Source organism: Phyllobates terribilis, unplaced genomic scaffold (assembly GCF_046119375.1).
Source record: "Phyllobates terribilis strain yellow unplaced genomic scaffold, ASM4611937v1 Scaffold_1__5_contigs__length_1240528914, whole genome shotgun sequence".
In the NCBI taxonomy this organism is placed as follows: domain Eukaryota; kingdom Metazoa; phylum Chordata; class Amphibia; order Anura; family Dendrobatidae; genus Phyllobates; species Phyllobates terribilis.
In genome coordinates, this window is record NW_027362761.1 from 1,116,837,730 (window position 1) to 1,116,856,135 (window position 18,406).

At 41.3% G+C, this 18,406-nt stretch overlaps 1 protein-coding gene across 1 annotated transcript; it reads right to left on the reverse strand.

Moving 5' to 3' along the window:
- Positions 1–1,120: 1,120 nt before the first annotated feature.
- Positions 1,121–17,562, reverse strand: LOC141161621 (extracellular superoxide dismutase [Cu-Zn]-like). Its single transcript, XM_073646708.1, has 2 exons — positions 17,407–17,562; positions 1,121–5,938 (listed from the first exon to the last, which is right to left on the reverse strand). Exon 2 carries the CDS (start codon positions 5,923–5,925, stop codon positions 5,185–5,187), a length of 741 nt encoding a protein of 246 aa, XP_073502809.1. The 5' UTR covers positions 5,926–5,938; positions 17,407–17,562; the 3' UTR covers positions 1,121–5,184.
- Positions 17,563–18,406: the final 844 nt, after the last annotated feature.

The window sequence follows — 18,406 nt, forward strand, 5'->3', positions numbered from 1 at the left end:
GTCGGGTACAGATGCTGAATTGCCGGCCGGCTTTTTTAAAGAGACGGTGCATGAAAACACTAATATTTTTTTTAATAAATCCTTTACACTAAATGACAAGTGCAGTAACCAACACTGTCACTGTGCTTCTTATATGTGTGACTGACATGTTTCTATCTATCTAATCTATGTGTGATGCTCTATTCCTTCTTGTCTAAATTGTCGGGTACCGGTGTATGCCGCTGCTGAATTTGCCGGCCGGCTTTTTTAAAGAGAGTGTCTTCTGAGCAGTTTGTCAGCTTTTGGACACCTTTGCAGGTGTTTTCTATGTGTTTCTATGTGTTTTTGTTTGCCTGCCATTGGTTTTAACGGTGTTCGACGGTGTTCTAAGGTGTTCGACGAACAGTTCGACGAACAGTTCCTCGAACATCCCGGTGTTCGACGAACCGAACCGAACCCGAACACTACGGGGGTGGCTCAACACTACTTAAGACCTGTGCTCAATGACAACATTGGAGGGAGCTGCAACAATGTAGAGTCAGTCTGGGTTAATGTACATGGGGATGGCCATAATGGAAAGCTTCTAATTGGAGTTTGTCACAAGCCTCCTAATATAGCTGAACAGGTAGAGGATGAAATGCTGCACAAATTAAGAAGGCAGCAAATAATAATAGGGTTCTTATTATGGTGAATTTTAACTATCCAGATATTCAATGGGACATAGAATCTTCCGGTTGTGCTAAAATCTGCAAGTTCTTATCCACAGTTCAGGACAATTATCTCTCTCAGCTGGTAGATGAACCAACCAGGGGAGGTAATCTGCTGGATCTGGTGCTGTCAAATAGACCAGATACTGTTTCAGATCTACAGGTCTGGGAGCATTTGGGATACAGTGACCATAATATGGTAAGTTTCAATGTAATATTCAATAAAACATTCAAAAGGGGAAATGTAAAAACCTGGAATTTTAGGAAAGCTGACTTCAACAAATTAAGAGAAGAGCTTAATCGGGTAGACTAGGGATACCGAATATAAATGGGACATGTTTAATGAAATACTACAAGAATCGTGTCAAAAATTTATACCATCTGGTAATAAAATGCCCAGGAATAAAAAGAAACCATCATGGATGAATAAGACAGTGCAAAGTTTTTAATAAGACAAAAACAAAGGGCATTCAAAATCTTGAAGGCTGAGAATATAGAAATAACATTTCAGGAGTATAAAGATCTCAATAAGAAATGTAAAAAATTAATCAAGCTAGCAAAGTTATCTACAGAGAAACAAATCGCCAGCGACATTAAACTAAATCCTCAAAAAATTTATAAATACATCAATGCCAAAAAGAAAAAAAACAGATGGTATCAGCTCCTTAAAAGATAAGATAATTATAGAGGACAAAGAAAAGACTGAGACATTAAACTGGCACTTTTCATCCGTGTTCACCAATGATCCGACTGTTCAAGGGATCATTCAACAAGGCAAAAATCAAAGTTCACCGCCTGATATAACTAGTTTAACATAAGAAGAAGAACGCCTGCGTGAGCAAATTAAACATTGACAAATCCCCCGGCCCAGATGGCATTCATCCACGTATACTGAGGAAATTGAGCTCAGTAATTGACAAACCACTGAATCTTATATTCTTAGACTCTCAATTAACAGGGTTGCTGCCACAGGATTGGAGGATAGCCGATGTGGTACCGATATTTAAGAAAGGTAAAAAGGTGGATCCAGGTAACTACCGTCCGGTAAGTCTGACATCAGTAGTATGCAAAGTTTTTGAGGGCATCATAAGAGATGACCTGCAGAGTTATATTGCAGAAAATAATAGAATAAATGACAACCAGCAAGGATTCATGTACTATGTAGGATATTAAAATCTGACCTTGACATAACTACACTGCTCAAAAAAATAAAGGGAACACTTAAACAACAGAATATAACTCCAAGTAGATCAAACTTCTGTGAAATCAAACTGTCCACTTAGGAAGCAACACTGATTGACAATCAATTTCACTTGCTGTTGTGCAAATGGAATAGACAATAGATGGAAATTATTGGCAATTATCAAGATCCACTCAATAAAGGAGTGGTTCTGCAGTTGGGGACCACAGACCACATCTCAGTACCAATGCTTTCTGGCTGATTTTTTGGTCACTTTTGAATGTTGGTTGTGCTTTCACACTCGTAGTAGCATGAGACGGACTCTACAACCGACAGAAGTTGCTCAGGTAGTGTAGCTCATCCAGGATGGCACATCAATGCGAGCTGTGGCAAGAAGGTTTGCTGTGTCTGTCAGCGTAGTGTCCAGAGGCTGGAGCCTACCAGGAGACAGGCCAGTACACCAGGAGATGTGGAGGGGGCCGTAGGAGGGCAACAACCCAGCAGCAGGACCGCTACCTCTGCTTTTGTGCAAGGAGGAACAGGAGGAGCACTGCCAGAGCCCTGCAAAATGACCTCCAGCAGGCCACAAATGTACATGTGTCTGCACAAATGGTTAGAAACCGAATCCATGAGGGTGGTATGAGGGCCCGACATTCCCAGATGGGGGTTGTGCTCACAGCCCAACACCGTGCAGGATGCTTGGCATTTGCCGCAGAATACCAGGATTGGCAAAGTCGCCACTGGCGCCCTGTGCTCTTCACAGATGAAAGCAGGTTCACACTGAGCACATGTGACAGAGTCTGGAGATGCCGTGGAGAGCGATCTGCTGCCTGCAACATCCTTCAGCATGACCGGTTTGGCAGTGAGTCAGTAATGGTGTGGGGTGGCATTTCTTTGGAGGGCCTCACAGCCCTCCATGTGCTCGCCAGAGGTAGCCTGACTGTCATTAGGTACCGAGATGAGATCCTCAGACCCCTTGTGAGACCATATGCTGGTGCGGTTGGCCCTGGGTTCCTCCTAATGCAGGACAATGCCAGACCTCCTGTGGCTGGAGTGTGTCAGCAGTTCCTGCAAGATGAAGGCATTGAAGCTATGGACTGGCCAGCCCGTTCCCCAGACCTGAATCCTATTGAGCACATCTGGGACATCATATCTCGCTCTATCCACCAACGTCACGTTGCACCACAGACTGTCCAGGAGTTGGCGGATGCTTTAGTCAAGGTCTGGGAGGAGATCCCACAGGAGACCATCCGCAACCTCATCAGGAGCATGCCCAGGCATTGTACGGAGGTCATACAGGCACGTGGAGGCCACACACAATACGGAGCCTCATTTTGACTTGTTTTAAGGACATTACATCAAAGTTGGATCAGCCTATAGTGTGTTTTTCCACTTTAATTTTGGGGGTGACTCCAAATCCAGCCCTCCATTGGTTAATAAATTTGATTTCCATTGATGATTTTTGTGTGATTTTGTTGTCAGCACATTCAACTTTGTACAGAACAAAGTATTCAATGAGAATATTTCATTCATTCAGATCTAGGATGTGTTATTTGAGTGTTCCCTTTATTTTTTTGAGCAGTGTATATTGCAGAATGATCTGGATAAGATGACTGAATGGCCAAACACTTAGCAGATGAAGTTTAATGTAAAGTAATGCACCTAGGACGGAGTAATCCTATAGCTGCATGTACATTAAATGGGAGTATACTCGGGACTACAGAGCAGGAGAAGGATTTGGGTATTCTGGTTACAAGTAAGCTGAGCAGCAGTACTCAATGTCAAGCAGAAGCCGCAAAAGCAGACAAGATTTTAGGGTGTATAAAAAGAGAGATAAAATCCTGTGATTTCAGCGTATTGTTACCCCGTTATCAATCACTGGTGAGGCCACATCTAGAATATGGGATCCAGTTTTTGGCTCCACATTTTAAAATTCATAAGTTAGAGTCCGTTCAAAGGCGGCAACTAGATTATTACAAGGAATGGAAGGCCTCTCATATGATGAGAGGTTGAAAAAGCTGAGCTTGTTTAACTTAGAAAAAAGACATTTCAGAGGGGATCTCATTTACATGTATAAATATATGTGTGGTCAGTACAAAGGACTGGTACATGGCTTATTCCTTCCAAAGACCATACTAAGGACCAGGGGGCACTCATTACGAGTGTCCTGATACTGCTCTTTGGTCTTGGCCATGGTGGAGAGGTTGGAGTGTGATTGATTGAGTGTGTGGACAGGTGTCTTCTATACAGGTAACGAGTTCAAACAGGTGCAATTAATATAGGTAATGAGTGCAGAGTAGGAGGGCTTCTTATAGAAAAACTAACAGGTCTGTGAGAGACAAAATTCTTGCTGGTTTGTAGGTGATCAAATACTTATTTCATGCAAAAAATGCAATTTAATTATTTAAAAATCATACAATGTGATTTTCTGTTTTTTCTTTTTATATTCTGTCTCTCACAGGTGAAGTGTACCTACGATAAAAATTACAGACCTCTCCATTCTTTGTAGGTGGAAAAATTTGCAAAATCAGCAGTGTATGAAATACTTATTTTCACCCTTCTGATGTATATGTATAACACTACGATAACATTTTAGTGGTTTCTGGCACTCTTAGTGACGAGAATAGTGTACTGGACAGTGCTATACTAGGAAGACGAAATTGTGAAATCTGAAGGGCCCACTTATAATGAAGGATGTGCTGTGAATGTAAGCAATGACACTAATGTGAACAGAGCCCAATACTGGCCATAGATGTAGGTGATTATTATATCTTTGCCACTAAAAATATAGCTTCTGGAAAACAGAAATAGAAAAATACAGGTGCAGCACTAGCCGAAAAATACTATAAAGTTGGGTGCAAAAAACGCCTTTCAGGTAAAGCCAAACCTCAAAATATCCAAAGAAGACAAAGGAACGTTTCCTTCAAGTGCTTGGAACGAAACGTCGCCCTGACATGACGGGTCAATAAACCACTAATCAATTGGACCGTGGAGTGCTGCCTTTGTCTTCTTTGGATATTTCGGAAAATAGAGAGAGAACCAAATGGACGCCCCTCCATACATACAATATATTTCTACAATTTTTTCCTCATTTGGATCAATGAACATGGGGAAACATGGCAAATGCTGTTAGTATTTTGCTGTCTAATTTTTAGCTTTATTGCCCCTTTTTTAATGTTAATAGATCACAGAACATATGTTTAAGTTGTACACGAGTATGGGGATTAGTAACTGATCATTGTTAAGAAGACGAGCCTAAATGAAACAAGTTCTAATAGCGAAGTAGGGAAAAACAAGTATCCAACATTAGCTACAACTTTAGTTTTTGGCTTTTCGCACGCTGCTAAGACGCCTGGAGACTCTTGGGTTCTTCAGGCTCGCGTTGTCTTGAATGTACATATCCCAGCTGTTGCTCGTAGTGAAGCCGATCACACAACAAGCAAGACGTGTGCCGGCGTTTCCATTCTCCAAACTGGCCTGGTTATTGCCTTTGCCAAGATCATCAGCCAATTTGTGGACAACAATTGATCTTCCAACTGCAGTGTATGGGCCGAACAGTGTGGCTTCAAGATCTGTGAGATGTTGTTCGATCTTCCCATTTCGGACTCGAAAATTGTGGAAATCACCAGGGTGGCCAGGATGATTTACTGAATATGGATTGAAATGTCCAGCAGTAGAGTCACAGCCATTGCTAAGGTCACCATAACTATGGATATGAATGGCTCTTGAGGTTTGAGTGACATCCATAGGAAACCCTTGTATAGTGAAGACCGCTTCTAACTTTCCATGTGGATAGATTTGCTTAAACAAAATCTTGCCTGTGATTTGTAGCTCAGCCGCATCCAGTTTGGGATTTGGCTGTAGATTACATGTGGCATAGATAGTTTTATCTGGATGGCTCCAAAGAGGAATTGCATTCAAGGTCGTGGCCCATAAGTCATTTACCTTCTTTGACATATCTGTTAATATTTCACATTGGCAGGCTTGTTGCATCTCTGCTTTGGTGCCAAAGCAAATGGAGATAAAGAGTATAACACTCCCGTAAAGTGCAGAGCGCATGGTTCACCTATGTCTGTAAAAAGAAGAAAAAAAATCTGTTGTTATTGTGTGAAATACATAGATTTCTTTACTTTATCTATCTACAAAGAAATGATTTCAGCAGCCTCTGTAAGGGCTAAGATGTATGCAAACATTGAATATATGAACTCTGAACTGCATTACTGCTATATTATGAAAATGAAGGTGCTTAGTGCACAAATTGGGCAATCCATGAGAGCCCATCAGTCACAACAATTCAACCTTTCTTTGATGGAACCCAAACCTAATATTTATTAAACATTCCTCTCTCGATCTAAAAGCTTACAATTGTAAAGGACAGATGGGATCCAGCACTTATTAAAAACAGCCTTAGGTTGATAGGAAGAGTTTAGCCCAATATTGAGGCAGTCACCACCCCCAACAAATAACTGACCAGCACCTCCGAACAGAATAAAGCTAGTGTGAACAGGACTGGACTGCATTACTACTATATAGAATATATTTATAAAAATGAAGATACTTAACACATAAATTGGCCAATTAGGGTCGTATCAAAGAAAGGTCGCCTTGTCATGGCTGCTGGGCTCTCATGAATTGACAAATTTATGCGCTATGTACCGTCATTTTATAAGTATATTTATATAGGGGCGGACATATATGCCCCAAGGTGAAGGGGGGACCTGCCGACAGCAGCGACTATTTCAGCTGAATGTACGTCCGAGGATGCACATTCAGCTGAAATGTATTGTGGCACAGGGCACCCGGCAACTCCCTGCGCTTCATTACACGCCACCAGCCAATCAAACTGGCAGCTGATGGCAGGCCCGTGACTGCGGACACATGGCACACACGCCGATATCAGCCTCAGGCTCCTGTGCCAGCTATAGAAGAGGACACCGCGCTTCATGGGAATGGGGGAATGTGAGCATAATCGTTAATTTTTTTTATGTGTTGAAGAAGAACAGAACAGGAAGAGGCCAGGATGGGGCATATTACCCCAGGAAAGGGTCCAGGATGGGGCATATTACCCCAGGAAGGGGTCCAGGATGGGGCATATTACCCCAGGAAGGGGTCCAGGATGGGGCATATTACCCCAGGAAAGGGTCAAGGATAGGGCATATTACCCCAGGAAGGGGTCCAGGATGGGGCATATTACCCCAGGAAGGGGACCAGGATGGGGCATATTACCGCAGGAAGGGGTCCAGGATGGGGCATATTACCCCAGGAAGGGGACCAGGATCGGGCATATTACCCCAGGAAGGGGACCAGGATGGGGCACATTACTCCAATAAGGGGCTCAGGATGGGCCACATTACCCCAGGAAGGGGACCAGGATGGAGCATATTACCCCAGGAAGGGGTCCAGGATGGGGCACATTGCCCCAGGAAGGGGACCAGGATGGGACACATTACCCCAGGAAGGGGACCAGGATGGGACACATTACCCCAGGAAGGGGACCAGGATGGGACAAATTACCCCAGGAAGGGGACCAGGATGGGGCACATTATCCCAGGATTGCTGACATTATCCTAGGAAGGGGCACATTACGCTTTGTAAAATACATGTTTTTGACGTGCTTTATACATGCATTTTTCTTGCATATTTTTCCCTACTCATCAGTATGAGTGAAAAACGCTGCAAGAATTGACATTTTGCATATGTTAATCTGCTACAAATCCGCAGGGAAAAAAATAAGCAATGTGTGCATGAGACTTCCGGGATCTCATTCACTTTGGATGTACTGTTAAAGTTGCATATTTTCCACAAATCCGTGCAGAAAAAAAGCAACAAAAACGCAATGTGTGCACATAGCCTTCAAATTAATTGGGGTGGAGTCATAGTGATTGATCAATTTATATTTATTGGATGCGGAAATTATAATTAATGGGGTGCACAGCACTGACTTATCACTTTATATTTTGAATGGGATGTGGCTAATAGTATATTAATGGTGGGGTAGTTAGGAGTAGTGTTGAGCGAATTTGTTTGACATTTCAAAATCGGCTCCGGCCACGAACATCCCTGATTTGTTATAACATCTGCGTGACAGTGTAGCAAATCAGGGATGTTCATGGCCGGAGCCGATTTTTTGCCGCGAACAAACCGGAACCCCGAACACGAATTTGAAATGCCGAACAAATTCGCTCAACACTAGTCAGGGGTGCCATGCTGGGGATTTTTTATTCGGGAGACAAATGTACATATGCAATATATGTGACCTTGTTATTTTTAGGGTGCTCATCGTGACAAGACGAGTTGTGGCTGGGAGATGTCAACATGAAGGTCTGACCAGATGGAGAATAAACAACATAAAAAACGCTCTAATCAGACAACACATCAGCGATCACTGGATGTAAGTCTTTATTCTTTATGCTGTGTGACTTGGAGTAATTCTGTTATTTGTAAAATGACCTCCATTAGGCCAGATTCGTGTGAAATGTTCATGAGCTGCCACATATTTTTATCAGACGGCACACAGGCTTAGAGTTTCATAGCTCTATTCACATATCTGTGAAAATCATGGATCCAAAAATGAGATGTGCAAGACTCTGAGCATTTCTATTTCTGACCAGATTTTGAGGGTATAGGACATACTTAATGAGTCTGTGTGCTGTCTCAGAAAAAAATGAGGTAACACACCGGCACTTCACACGGATACAGGAATGTAGCTTTATTATGTATAGCACAGTCCCATAGCATATAGTGTACGCGCTTGTTATATATAGTGCCATCATAAAATTACAGTTTCCTCTTTTATTATATATAACACCATCCCTTATTATATAGCATCCTCTCTAGTTATATATGGGGCGGTCCCTTATTTTATAGCGTCCTCTGTTGTTTTGTACAGTGCTGTCCCATTATTACATAGTATCATCACTTGTTCTGTACAGCACCGTCCCTTACAAAGTGTATTCTCGTTATTGTTAATCAGCTTTCTCTCTTTATTGCATAGTCCTCTCTTGTCAGATGTAAAATGACTGCTGATGGAGCAGCATCTGACCAGAAGACCAGTCCATCAGCTCTTCCATCAGAAAATAAGCTTTCCCCTGCTCCATCAGCAGTCATTTCAGTATATATCTAACAAGAGAGGACACTATGAAATAAAGAGAACACTATCAATAATAAAAATAACAAGAATACGCTATGTAAGGGACGGTGCTATACATAACAAGAGGGTGCACTGTGTAATAAGGTACGACAATATACAAAATGAGAGGAGACTATATAGATATATACTGTATATCTGTATCTTGATTGCGATAAAAGGAGGAAGGCCCAAACAGATTTCTTGCACAGAGGCACCAAGCTGTCAGTGTCCGCCCCTGCAACAACTACATAAACAAAGACAGCAATAGACTGGCTCCGACTCAATGAATTCTGTAGGAGAGCTTTTCTGGGAATTCTCTGATTTTGGCAAAGGTCACTGTGAGCAAAAGGGATGCAAGTGAAGCTGTGACACGACCTGTTGTGAATGGTGGATCGGATCATTTTATGATGACACATTCTCTTTAAAGTAGCTGGCATTATGAGAGGGGGACCATCTGATAATACAGGAGTCGGAAGTGAGTTAATTTAAAGGTCTGCTCCTTGGAATTTAGTTTGGGGTCTGGTATAGGGGTCAATGTCACACATGTCATCATCCTGAATTCTCTACTTCTTTGTCTTTTGTGTATATTGTACCATTGTCCTACTTTCAAAGAAGTTGTATATTCTTATCATGGATTCAGCCGACAAGTGTCCCTTCCCCTGAACATTCACGAGTCTATGAGTGAAGAACTGCTCATAGTTTGCTGTACAGCCTGGCACTGTCTCCTCACATCCATGGTACTATCGTTAGCCCCTAAATAAACATAATACACAATTGTTAGTAAAAGATATCTCGTGATTTTCTATAACAGTAATGAAGGAAATCTGAAAATATCTGTAGTGGAAAATGCTTTGATATATTGGAAAACTTTACTTTTTCCTTCAAATACAGGGATATCAATAACCTGTAGTTAAATTATCAAAGGGAGCAGAAATTTTGTTGGAGAATAGAATGCCAGTTTCTGGCCCAGTGGAGCGTAAGATGGAAGATTCAGCAGAGAGATGTTCAATAATGAAGTAATAACCGGGGTTACACTTGGAGACAGTAACAGCTTTCCCCAAGGCTTCGCCACACAACATTCATGTGAAGGATTTTCTCATACGTTTTTCAATAGATCTGTCGAAGGGGCCTTGCAAGGTCAAGGTTACACACAGTTCAAAAGAAGTGAAGCATTACATGGCGGCCATTGAAATCAGTAACTGTTTGTGTAATGCATGGATGATAATGCTCCTTCAGAGCGGAAGCCTTTCTCTTACAGTGGTCTTTGCCCTGGACAATGGGACAGATGCCAATGTGGGTACTTCCTCCCATTATTACCTCTGGACACAAAGTAGATATTGTCTAAAGAGGACAGTCCCCGGTAATGCTGTATTACATTAACTTTAAGTGAAAAGCTTTTTCTCCTATTTCACATTTCTTGAACATAACCTTACTATAGAATATAATATTATTTTCCTAGAACTCTAGGCATGTCAAGAGAGATTAAAACTCAACTTTAAAAAAAATTAAATAAATTGATGAGCCATGACCTATCTAATGTCGCTGGTCAACTTAAAGGGGTATTCCCATCTCGAAGATCCTATCCCAATATGTAGTAGGTGTAATAATAATAATAATAATATTAGCAAATACCTCCAATTAGAAGTGCAGTATAGTTCATCTGATTTGCTATGTCACTTACCCCATGTGCAGGGCATTGCAGTAGCTTAGGTATACATGGTTATGACCACTCATATAATGAGGCTTAGTTAGTTGTTAGTTGTTGTAACCATGGAGTGAAATGATTTTTAAGCTTGTTTAAAAGTCACCATTTTTGTCAGCACATTTTCCTTTGTAAGCAGGACCGATGCTGCTGAGAACAATGACAGGGTATGCAGACAGAACGATCACTTACCGAGTGTTCTGTGCACATGGGAAGTACCGTCAGCCTGACTAACCTTGCTATTAAACTACCACTGATAGGCAAACATGTAGCCAGCTGGCAGGCATTTATCGTTCGCCATCGGACAGTGTAAACAGTCCCTAATAAAAAGTGAGGCTAACTAGATTTTGTGTTTCATTTACATATTTATTTCTAGGTTTAGTGTGCGTTTAAGAGAACAAAGTTCAAGAACATTTTAATTAAACAGGATTAATTTAGGACTGAGCAGGAAATGCAAACAGAAGCTTAGCCGCACTCTGGTACATTGGCAGGTGATTCAGCTTCAATAGATTTAAGGCCCCGTCACACTTAGCGACACTGCAACGATCCCGAAAACGATATGACCTGTCAGGCAGGCTCACCATCGATCAGGGGAGCAGCGACATCGTGGAAAGAATCTTTCCACGATGTCCTGCTCCTGGTTACGAGCCTGCTGAAGCAGGAGCAGGCTGGTAACCATGGTAAACATCGGGTTACTAGGGGCACACGTGCACCTAGTAACCCGTTGTTTACCATGGTTACCACTCTGCTACAGTGAGCCGGAGGTTACCGCTCACTTTAGCAGGCTGGTAACCATGATAAACATCGGGTTACTAGGAGCGCGTGTGCCCCTAGTAACCCGATGTTTATCATGGTTACCAGCCTGATCGCTGCTCCCGCTGGTCACACACAGCGATGTGTGCTGACCAGCGGGAGAGCAACGACCAAAAAATGGTCCAGGACACTTTGCAGCGATCAGCGACCTCACAGCAGGGGCCTGATCGTTGCAAAGTGTCACACATAGCCACATCGCTGGTGAGGTCGCTGTTGCGTCACCAAAACCGTGACACAGCAGCGATCTCGCTATGTGAGACGGGGGCTTTAGAAAAGCAACTTCTGACAAATATACAGTGGTGTGAAAAAGTGTTTGCCCCCTTCCTTATTTCTTATTCTTTTGCATGTTTGTCACACTTAAATGTTTCAGATCGCAAAACAAATTTAAATATAAGACAAAGATAACACAAGTAACACAATGTGCAGTTTTTAAATGAAGGACTTTATTATTAAAGGAAAAAGAAATCCAAACCTTGTGTGAAAAAGTGGTTGCCCCCTAAACCTAATATCTGGTTGAGCAACCCTTAGCAGCAACAACTGCAATCCAGCGTTTGCGATAACTGGCAATGAGTCTTTTACAACGCTCTGAAGGAATTTTGGCCCACTCATCTCTGTAAAATTGTGGTAATTCTGCCACATTTGAGGGTTTCCGAGCATGAACTGCCTTTTTAAGGTCATGCCACAGCATCTCAATCGGATTAAGCTCAGGACTTTGACTAGGCCACTCCAAAGTCTTAATTTTATTTTTCTTAAGCCATTCAGAGGTGGACTTGCTGGTGTGTTTTGGATCATTGTCCTGGTGCTTAACCCAAGGGCGTTTCAGCTTGAGGTCATGAACAGATGGCCGGATATTCTCCTTCAGGATTTTTTGGTAAACAGCAGAATTCATGGTTCCATTTACCTTGCTGCTTCCAGGTCCTGAAGCAGCAAAACAGCCCTAGACCATCACACTACCACCACCATATTTTATTGTTGGTTTGATGTTCCTTTTCTGAAATCCTGTGTCATTATATATGTGAATCTAATGAAAAGGTAGACTCCCTGTGGGTGGAGATAAGGGGAGGGGGAAAAATAATAAATTACTGATAGGGGTTTGTTATAAGACTCCAAAAATAATTAAAGCAGCGGAGAATAGCCTCATAAAGCAAATAGATGAAGCAGCGACTCAAGGAGAAGTCATTATTATGGGGGGACTTTAACTACCCTGAAATACATTGGGGAACAGAAACTTGTAGTTCAAGCAAAGGTAATAGGTTTTTGACAACTATGAGAGACAATTACCTTTCACAACTGGTTTAGGACCCAACAAGAAGGGGGGCACTGCTAGACCTAATATTAACCAACAGACAAGACCGCATATCAAATATACGAGTTGGGGTCACTTGGGTAATAGTGATCACAAAATAATAAGTTTTCATGTATCCTTTAATAAGATGTGTAGTAGAGGGGTTACAAGAACACTAAACTTCAGGAAGGCAAATTTCCAACGGTTGAGAAATGATCTTAGTGCAATAAACTGGGATGATATCCTGAGACATAAAGCTACACAAAGCAAATGGGAGACATTTATTAGCATCCTGAATAGGACCTGTGCACAATATATACCCTATGGGAATAAACATGCTAGAAATAGGAGGAAACCACTATGGCTAAATAGAGCTGTAAGGGGCGCTATAAGTGACAAAAAGAAAGCATTTAGAGAACTAAAGCAAGTAGGTAGTGATGAGGCATTAAATAAATACAGAAAATTAAATAAATTCTGTAAAAACCAAATCAAGGCAGCAAAGATTGAGACAGAGAGACTCATTGCCAGAGAAAGTAAAAATAATCCCCAAATATTCTTTAACTACATAAATAGTAAGAAACTAAAAAATGATAGTGTTGGCCCCCTTAAAAATAGTATGGGTGAAATGGTGGATGAAGATGAGGGAAAAGCCAATATGCTAAATGATTTTTTTTCAACAGTATTTATACAAAAAATCGCATGACAGAAAACATGATTAGTGATAACAAAAATTCTCCATTAAATGTCACTTGCTTAACCCAGCAGGAAGTACGGCGGCGTCTAAAAATCACTAAAGTTGACAAATCCCCGGGCCCGGATGGGATACACCCGCGAGTACTGCAGGAATTAAGTAACGTCACAGATAGACCATTATTTTTAATCTTTAAAGATTCCATAATAACAGGGTCTGTACCACAGGACTGGCTTATAGCAAATGTGGTGCCAATATTCAAAAAGGGGACAAAAACTGAACTTGGAAATTATAAACCAGTAAGCTTCACCTCTACTGTGGGTAAAATCCTGGAGGGTTTCCTAAGAGATGCTATACTAGAGTATCTGAAGAGGAATAACCTCATGACCCAATATCAACATGGGTTTACGAGGGACCGTTCCCGTCAAACTAATCTGATCAACTTTTATGAAGAGGCAAGTTCTGGACTGGACCAAGGAAATTCAGTGGATGTTGTGTATATGGACTTTTCAAAAGCTTTTGATACGGTTCCACACAAAAGGTTGATACATAAAATGAGAACAATGGGGATAGGGGAAAATATATGTAAGTGGGTTAATAACTGGCTCAGTGATAGGAAACAAAGGGTGGTTATTAATGGAACACACTCAGACTGGGTCTCAGTTAACAGTGGGGTACCACAGGGGTCAGTATTGGGCCCCCTTCTTTTTAACATATTTATTAATGACCTTATAGGGGGCATACAGAGTAGTATTTCAATATTTGCAGATGACACTAAACTCTGCAGGGTAATCAATACAGATGAGGACAATTTTATATTACAGGAGGATCTATGTAAACTAGAAGCTTGGGCTGATAAATGGCAAATGAGCTTTAATGGGGATAAATGTAAGGTAATACACTTGGGCACAGGAAATAAAATGTATAATCATTTTCTCAATTGTAAAACACTGGGCACAACTGTCACTGAAACAGACCTGGGTGTATTGGTGGACGACAAGCTCATGTTTGGTGGCCAGTGTCAGGCAGCTGCTGCAAAGGCAAATAAAATAATGGGATGCATTAAAAGAGGCACAGATGCCCATGAGGACATAATTTTACCTCTATACAAGTCACTAGTGCGACCACACTTAGTATACTGTGTACAGTTCTGGTCTCCGGTGTATAAGAAAGATATAGCTGAACTACAGAGGTTGCAGAGAAGAGCGACCAAGGTTATTAGAGGACTGGGGGGTCTGCAATACCAAGACAGGTTATTACACTTGGGGTTATTTAGTTTGGAAAAACAAAGGCTTAGGGGTGATCTTATTACTACGTACAAGTATATGAGGGGACAGTACAAAGACCTTTCTACTGATCTTTTTACTCTAAGGCCGGAGACGGGGACAAGGGGGCATCTTCTACGTCTGGAGGAAAGAAGGTTTAATCATAATCACAGACGGGGATTCTTTACTGTAAGAGCAGTGAGACTATGGAGCTCTCTGCCGCATGATGTTGTAATGAGTGATTCACTACTAAAATTTAAGAAGGGCCTGGATGCCTTTCTTGAAAAGTATAATATTACAGGTTATATATACTAGATTCCTTGATAGGGCGTTGATCCAGGGAACTAGTCTGATTGCCGTATGGAGTCGGGAAGGAATTTTTTTCCCCAATGTGGAGCTTAGTGTTTGCCACATGTTTTTTTTTTGCCTTCCTCTGGATCAACATGTTAGGCTATGGGTTGAACTAGATGGACTTAGTCTTCATTCAACCTTAAAAACTATGTTACTATGTTACTAATATGTTACTTCTACACCAGATGTAATGGCACATACACCTTCCAAAATGTTAAACTTTTGTCTCGTCAGTTCATAGAGTATTCTCCCAAAAGACTTGGCGATCATCGAGATGTTTTCTGGCAAAACTGAGATGAGCCTTTATGTTCTTTTTGCTCAGCAGTGGTTTTCGTCTTTGACCTCTGCCATGCATGACATTTTTGCCCATTCTCTTTCTTATGGTGGAGTTGTGAACACTGACCTTAATTGAGGCAAATGAGGCCTGCAGTTCTTTGGATGTTGTTGTGGGGTCTTTTGTGACCTCTTGGATGAGTCGTTGCTGTGCTCTTTGGGTACTTTTGGTCGGCTGGCCACTCCTGGGAAGGTTCACCACCTTTCCATGTTTTTGCCATTTGTGGATTATGGCTCTCACTGTGGTTCGCTGGAGTACCAAACCTTTAGAAATGGCTTTATAACATTTTCCAGACTGATAGATTTCAATTACTTTGTTTCTCATTTGTTCCTGAATTTCTTTGGATCACAGCATGATGTCTAGCTTTTGAGGATCTTTGGTCTCTTTCACTTTGTCAGGCAGGTCCTATTAAAGTGATTTCTTGATTGACAACAGGTGTGGCAGTAATCAGGCCTGTGTATGGCTAGGGAAATTGAACTCAGCTTCCTAAAAATGTGATAAACCACAGTTAATTTATGTTTTAAGGATTGGGGGGTGCAATCATTTTTTCACACAGGGTCCTGTAGGTTTGTATTTCTTTTTGCCTTAATAATAAAGATCTTCATTTAAAAACTGCATTTTGTGTTTATTGTGCTATCTTTGTCTAGTATTTACTTTTGTTTTGTGATCTGAAACATTTAAGTGTGACAAACATGCAAAAGAATAAGAAATCAGGAAGGGGGCAAACACTTTTACACACCACTGTACATTCCCCTACCTGATCATCTTCACATACTTGTCTGTAGGGGGCAGTGTTATAATAATACTGGTTAGTTAAGCTATTATTCTTAGAATTCAAAAGAGCCTGAAGAATTATTTTTACGAAGAGGCCAAAAAGAAAAGAAAAACTTCTAAAAAAATGCCATGAATCTCATTTGTTTTGCATAACGTTATTCACAATTATTTTTATTGACTTTTTAAGCTTATTATTGTCTATTTTTTCTATCTTCTCAACGGATTGGACAGGAGTGAAGTGATCAGAACCGGGAATGGCTTTTTTTCTGCTGTCATCATGAATCTTATCGCTAGGTTTGGTCAGTCATCTTGTGACTGATCAGTCGTAGAGATTGGTGAGAGAAAAGCTGTGATTTTCCCTGCAGCTGAGCTCCATGCCAATCACCTGTCTGGGGACAGCCATCGCCACCAATCGGGTGCAAGGACAGCTGACCGTGACTTATATTTTCATCATAGGTCATTAAGGGGTTAAATCCACCATATGGTTAGCGCTTATTTTTATGGTCTTTACCAAGAGGGCGTGGGTCAAGGGATTCCCTGGAGGGGTGTCTTTAGGCTGTAAGTAATGCCCCCTTGTAAAGACCAGATAAATTAACACTAAATAAAAAGGACCATATCTCTGGAACCCTATAGCGGATTTAAAAAACAAAACAAAAAAAAAACAGAATACTCAGGAGGGTAGTGGGAGTAAAACAAGAGCACAAACTATCCACCTTTGACTTGGCGACTTCTTTAAGTCTTTGGAATGCAACTTAGGAACCAGGATGATCAGGATGAACAATACGAGCTCTTGCACTGATATACAAGAATCTATTTTAGTTTTGGAGACAGATAAAAGCCTATATAAAACCTATATACAGTTCCATAAGCTATTACTTTGCCTTCAGATAATAACATGAAATAGATGGTATATGGTAAAAGAAAGATTAGTCAAAAACAGGTGGTAGTAACCGGACAACCATGTCTGCTTCTATTAAAACTGAATAGCACAAAAAATCCCTGTGAAAGTAGATAAATGTGGCAGGAGTGTAATAGTAATATAACAAGCTGACAGCCTATTGCTACACATCAAGGGCAGCGTACTCCATCATCCAAAGGTAAGCGATGCAACCGGCCATCAATTGCCAACGCTGTCGTAGGGATGGAGACGCCACTTCTTACAAGTCTGTATTTTAAGATATCCCACTGATAATTACCTGCGTCGCTGGAGCTGGTGTGTACAGATGTGAAGAGGAGGATGTGTGCGGAGTCTCGGATGTGCGGAGGTTTTGTAACTTTCTGCTATGGGAGTGTCTGCTGCGAGTACTAGACCCATTAGAATTTACATTCCTGTGGACTCGATTTTTGGAACCGAGTCATTAACATTTGGTTATGTAAGCCGTACACAACAAATCTGTGCTGCCGCAAGGGCTTGGGTGACGTCCAGCGCTTACTTAACAGGCGTATGATGTTGTGGATGGAACAGCGGCTCTTACTAGAAATGAGAAAAAATCTGGATACAATTAGAATTAACACTAATGGTCTAAAACACCCAACCCCCCACAGTAAATCAGTAGTTTGAGCAATATGATCGGAAACCCCTTTAGTCATGATCTTTTTTTTTTTTCCTTAGAAATATGTCATAATTCTCTCTTCTGTTTTTACAAATGTGTCAAAAAGATAACACTATACGGCCTGATTCATCAAGCATTTTTCCCAGAATATTGTCAAAAAAAGATTGCAAAATTTTTGTGCAACACAAAGATGGGCAAAAATTTTGCGATTGTTGGTGTTTTTAAGCCTGGCCAGGAAACATCACAGAAAAATGGCAGGCGTATTTATCAACACCAGGTCACAATATTAATGCACTGCAGCCACCATTATAGCAGTGTAGGCAGCACAGTTGCAAAATACTGAAGAAACAACCACAGACGCCCTTAGCATTCATAAAGGGGGTTGACTTGTACTAAAAATGCACAAGGATAAGGCTTGTATAAGATGCCAGTCACACAGCTAAGTGTAGTGCACAGTGTCTGGCTTACAGCCTATTGATGACGCCCATACTATTAGATCAGACAGGCTGCCAAGCACCATGTAAGTGCACCCCACAAGTACAGACTCCTCAATTCCCCAAAGCCTGGCTGCACCCTTCAAAAGATGAATAAGATGTATAAAATGCAAGAGGTATTGGTGGATATTTTGGCCAAAATATCCAAG

What these genes read in the sequence shown, in the direction of transcription:
- LOC141161621 (XM_073646708.1), bottom strand. Translation starts at nt 5,925, where the DNA reads ATGCGCTCTGCACTTTACGGGAGTGTTATACTCTTTATCTCCATTTGC.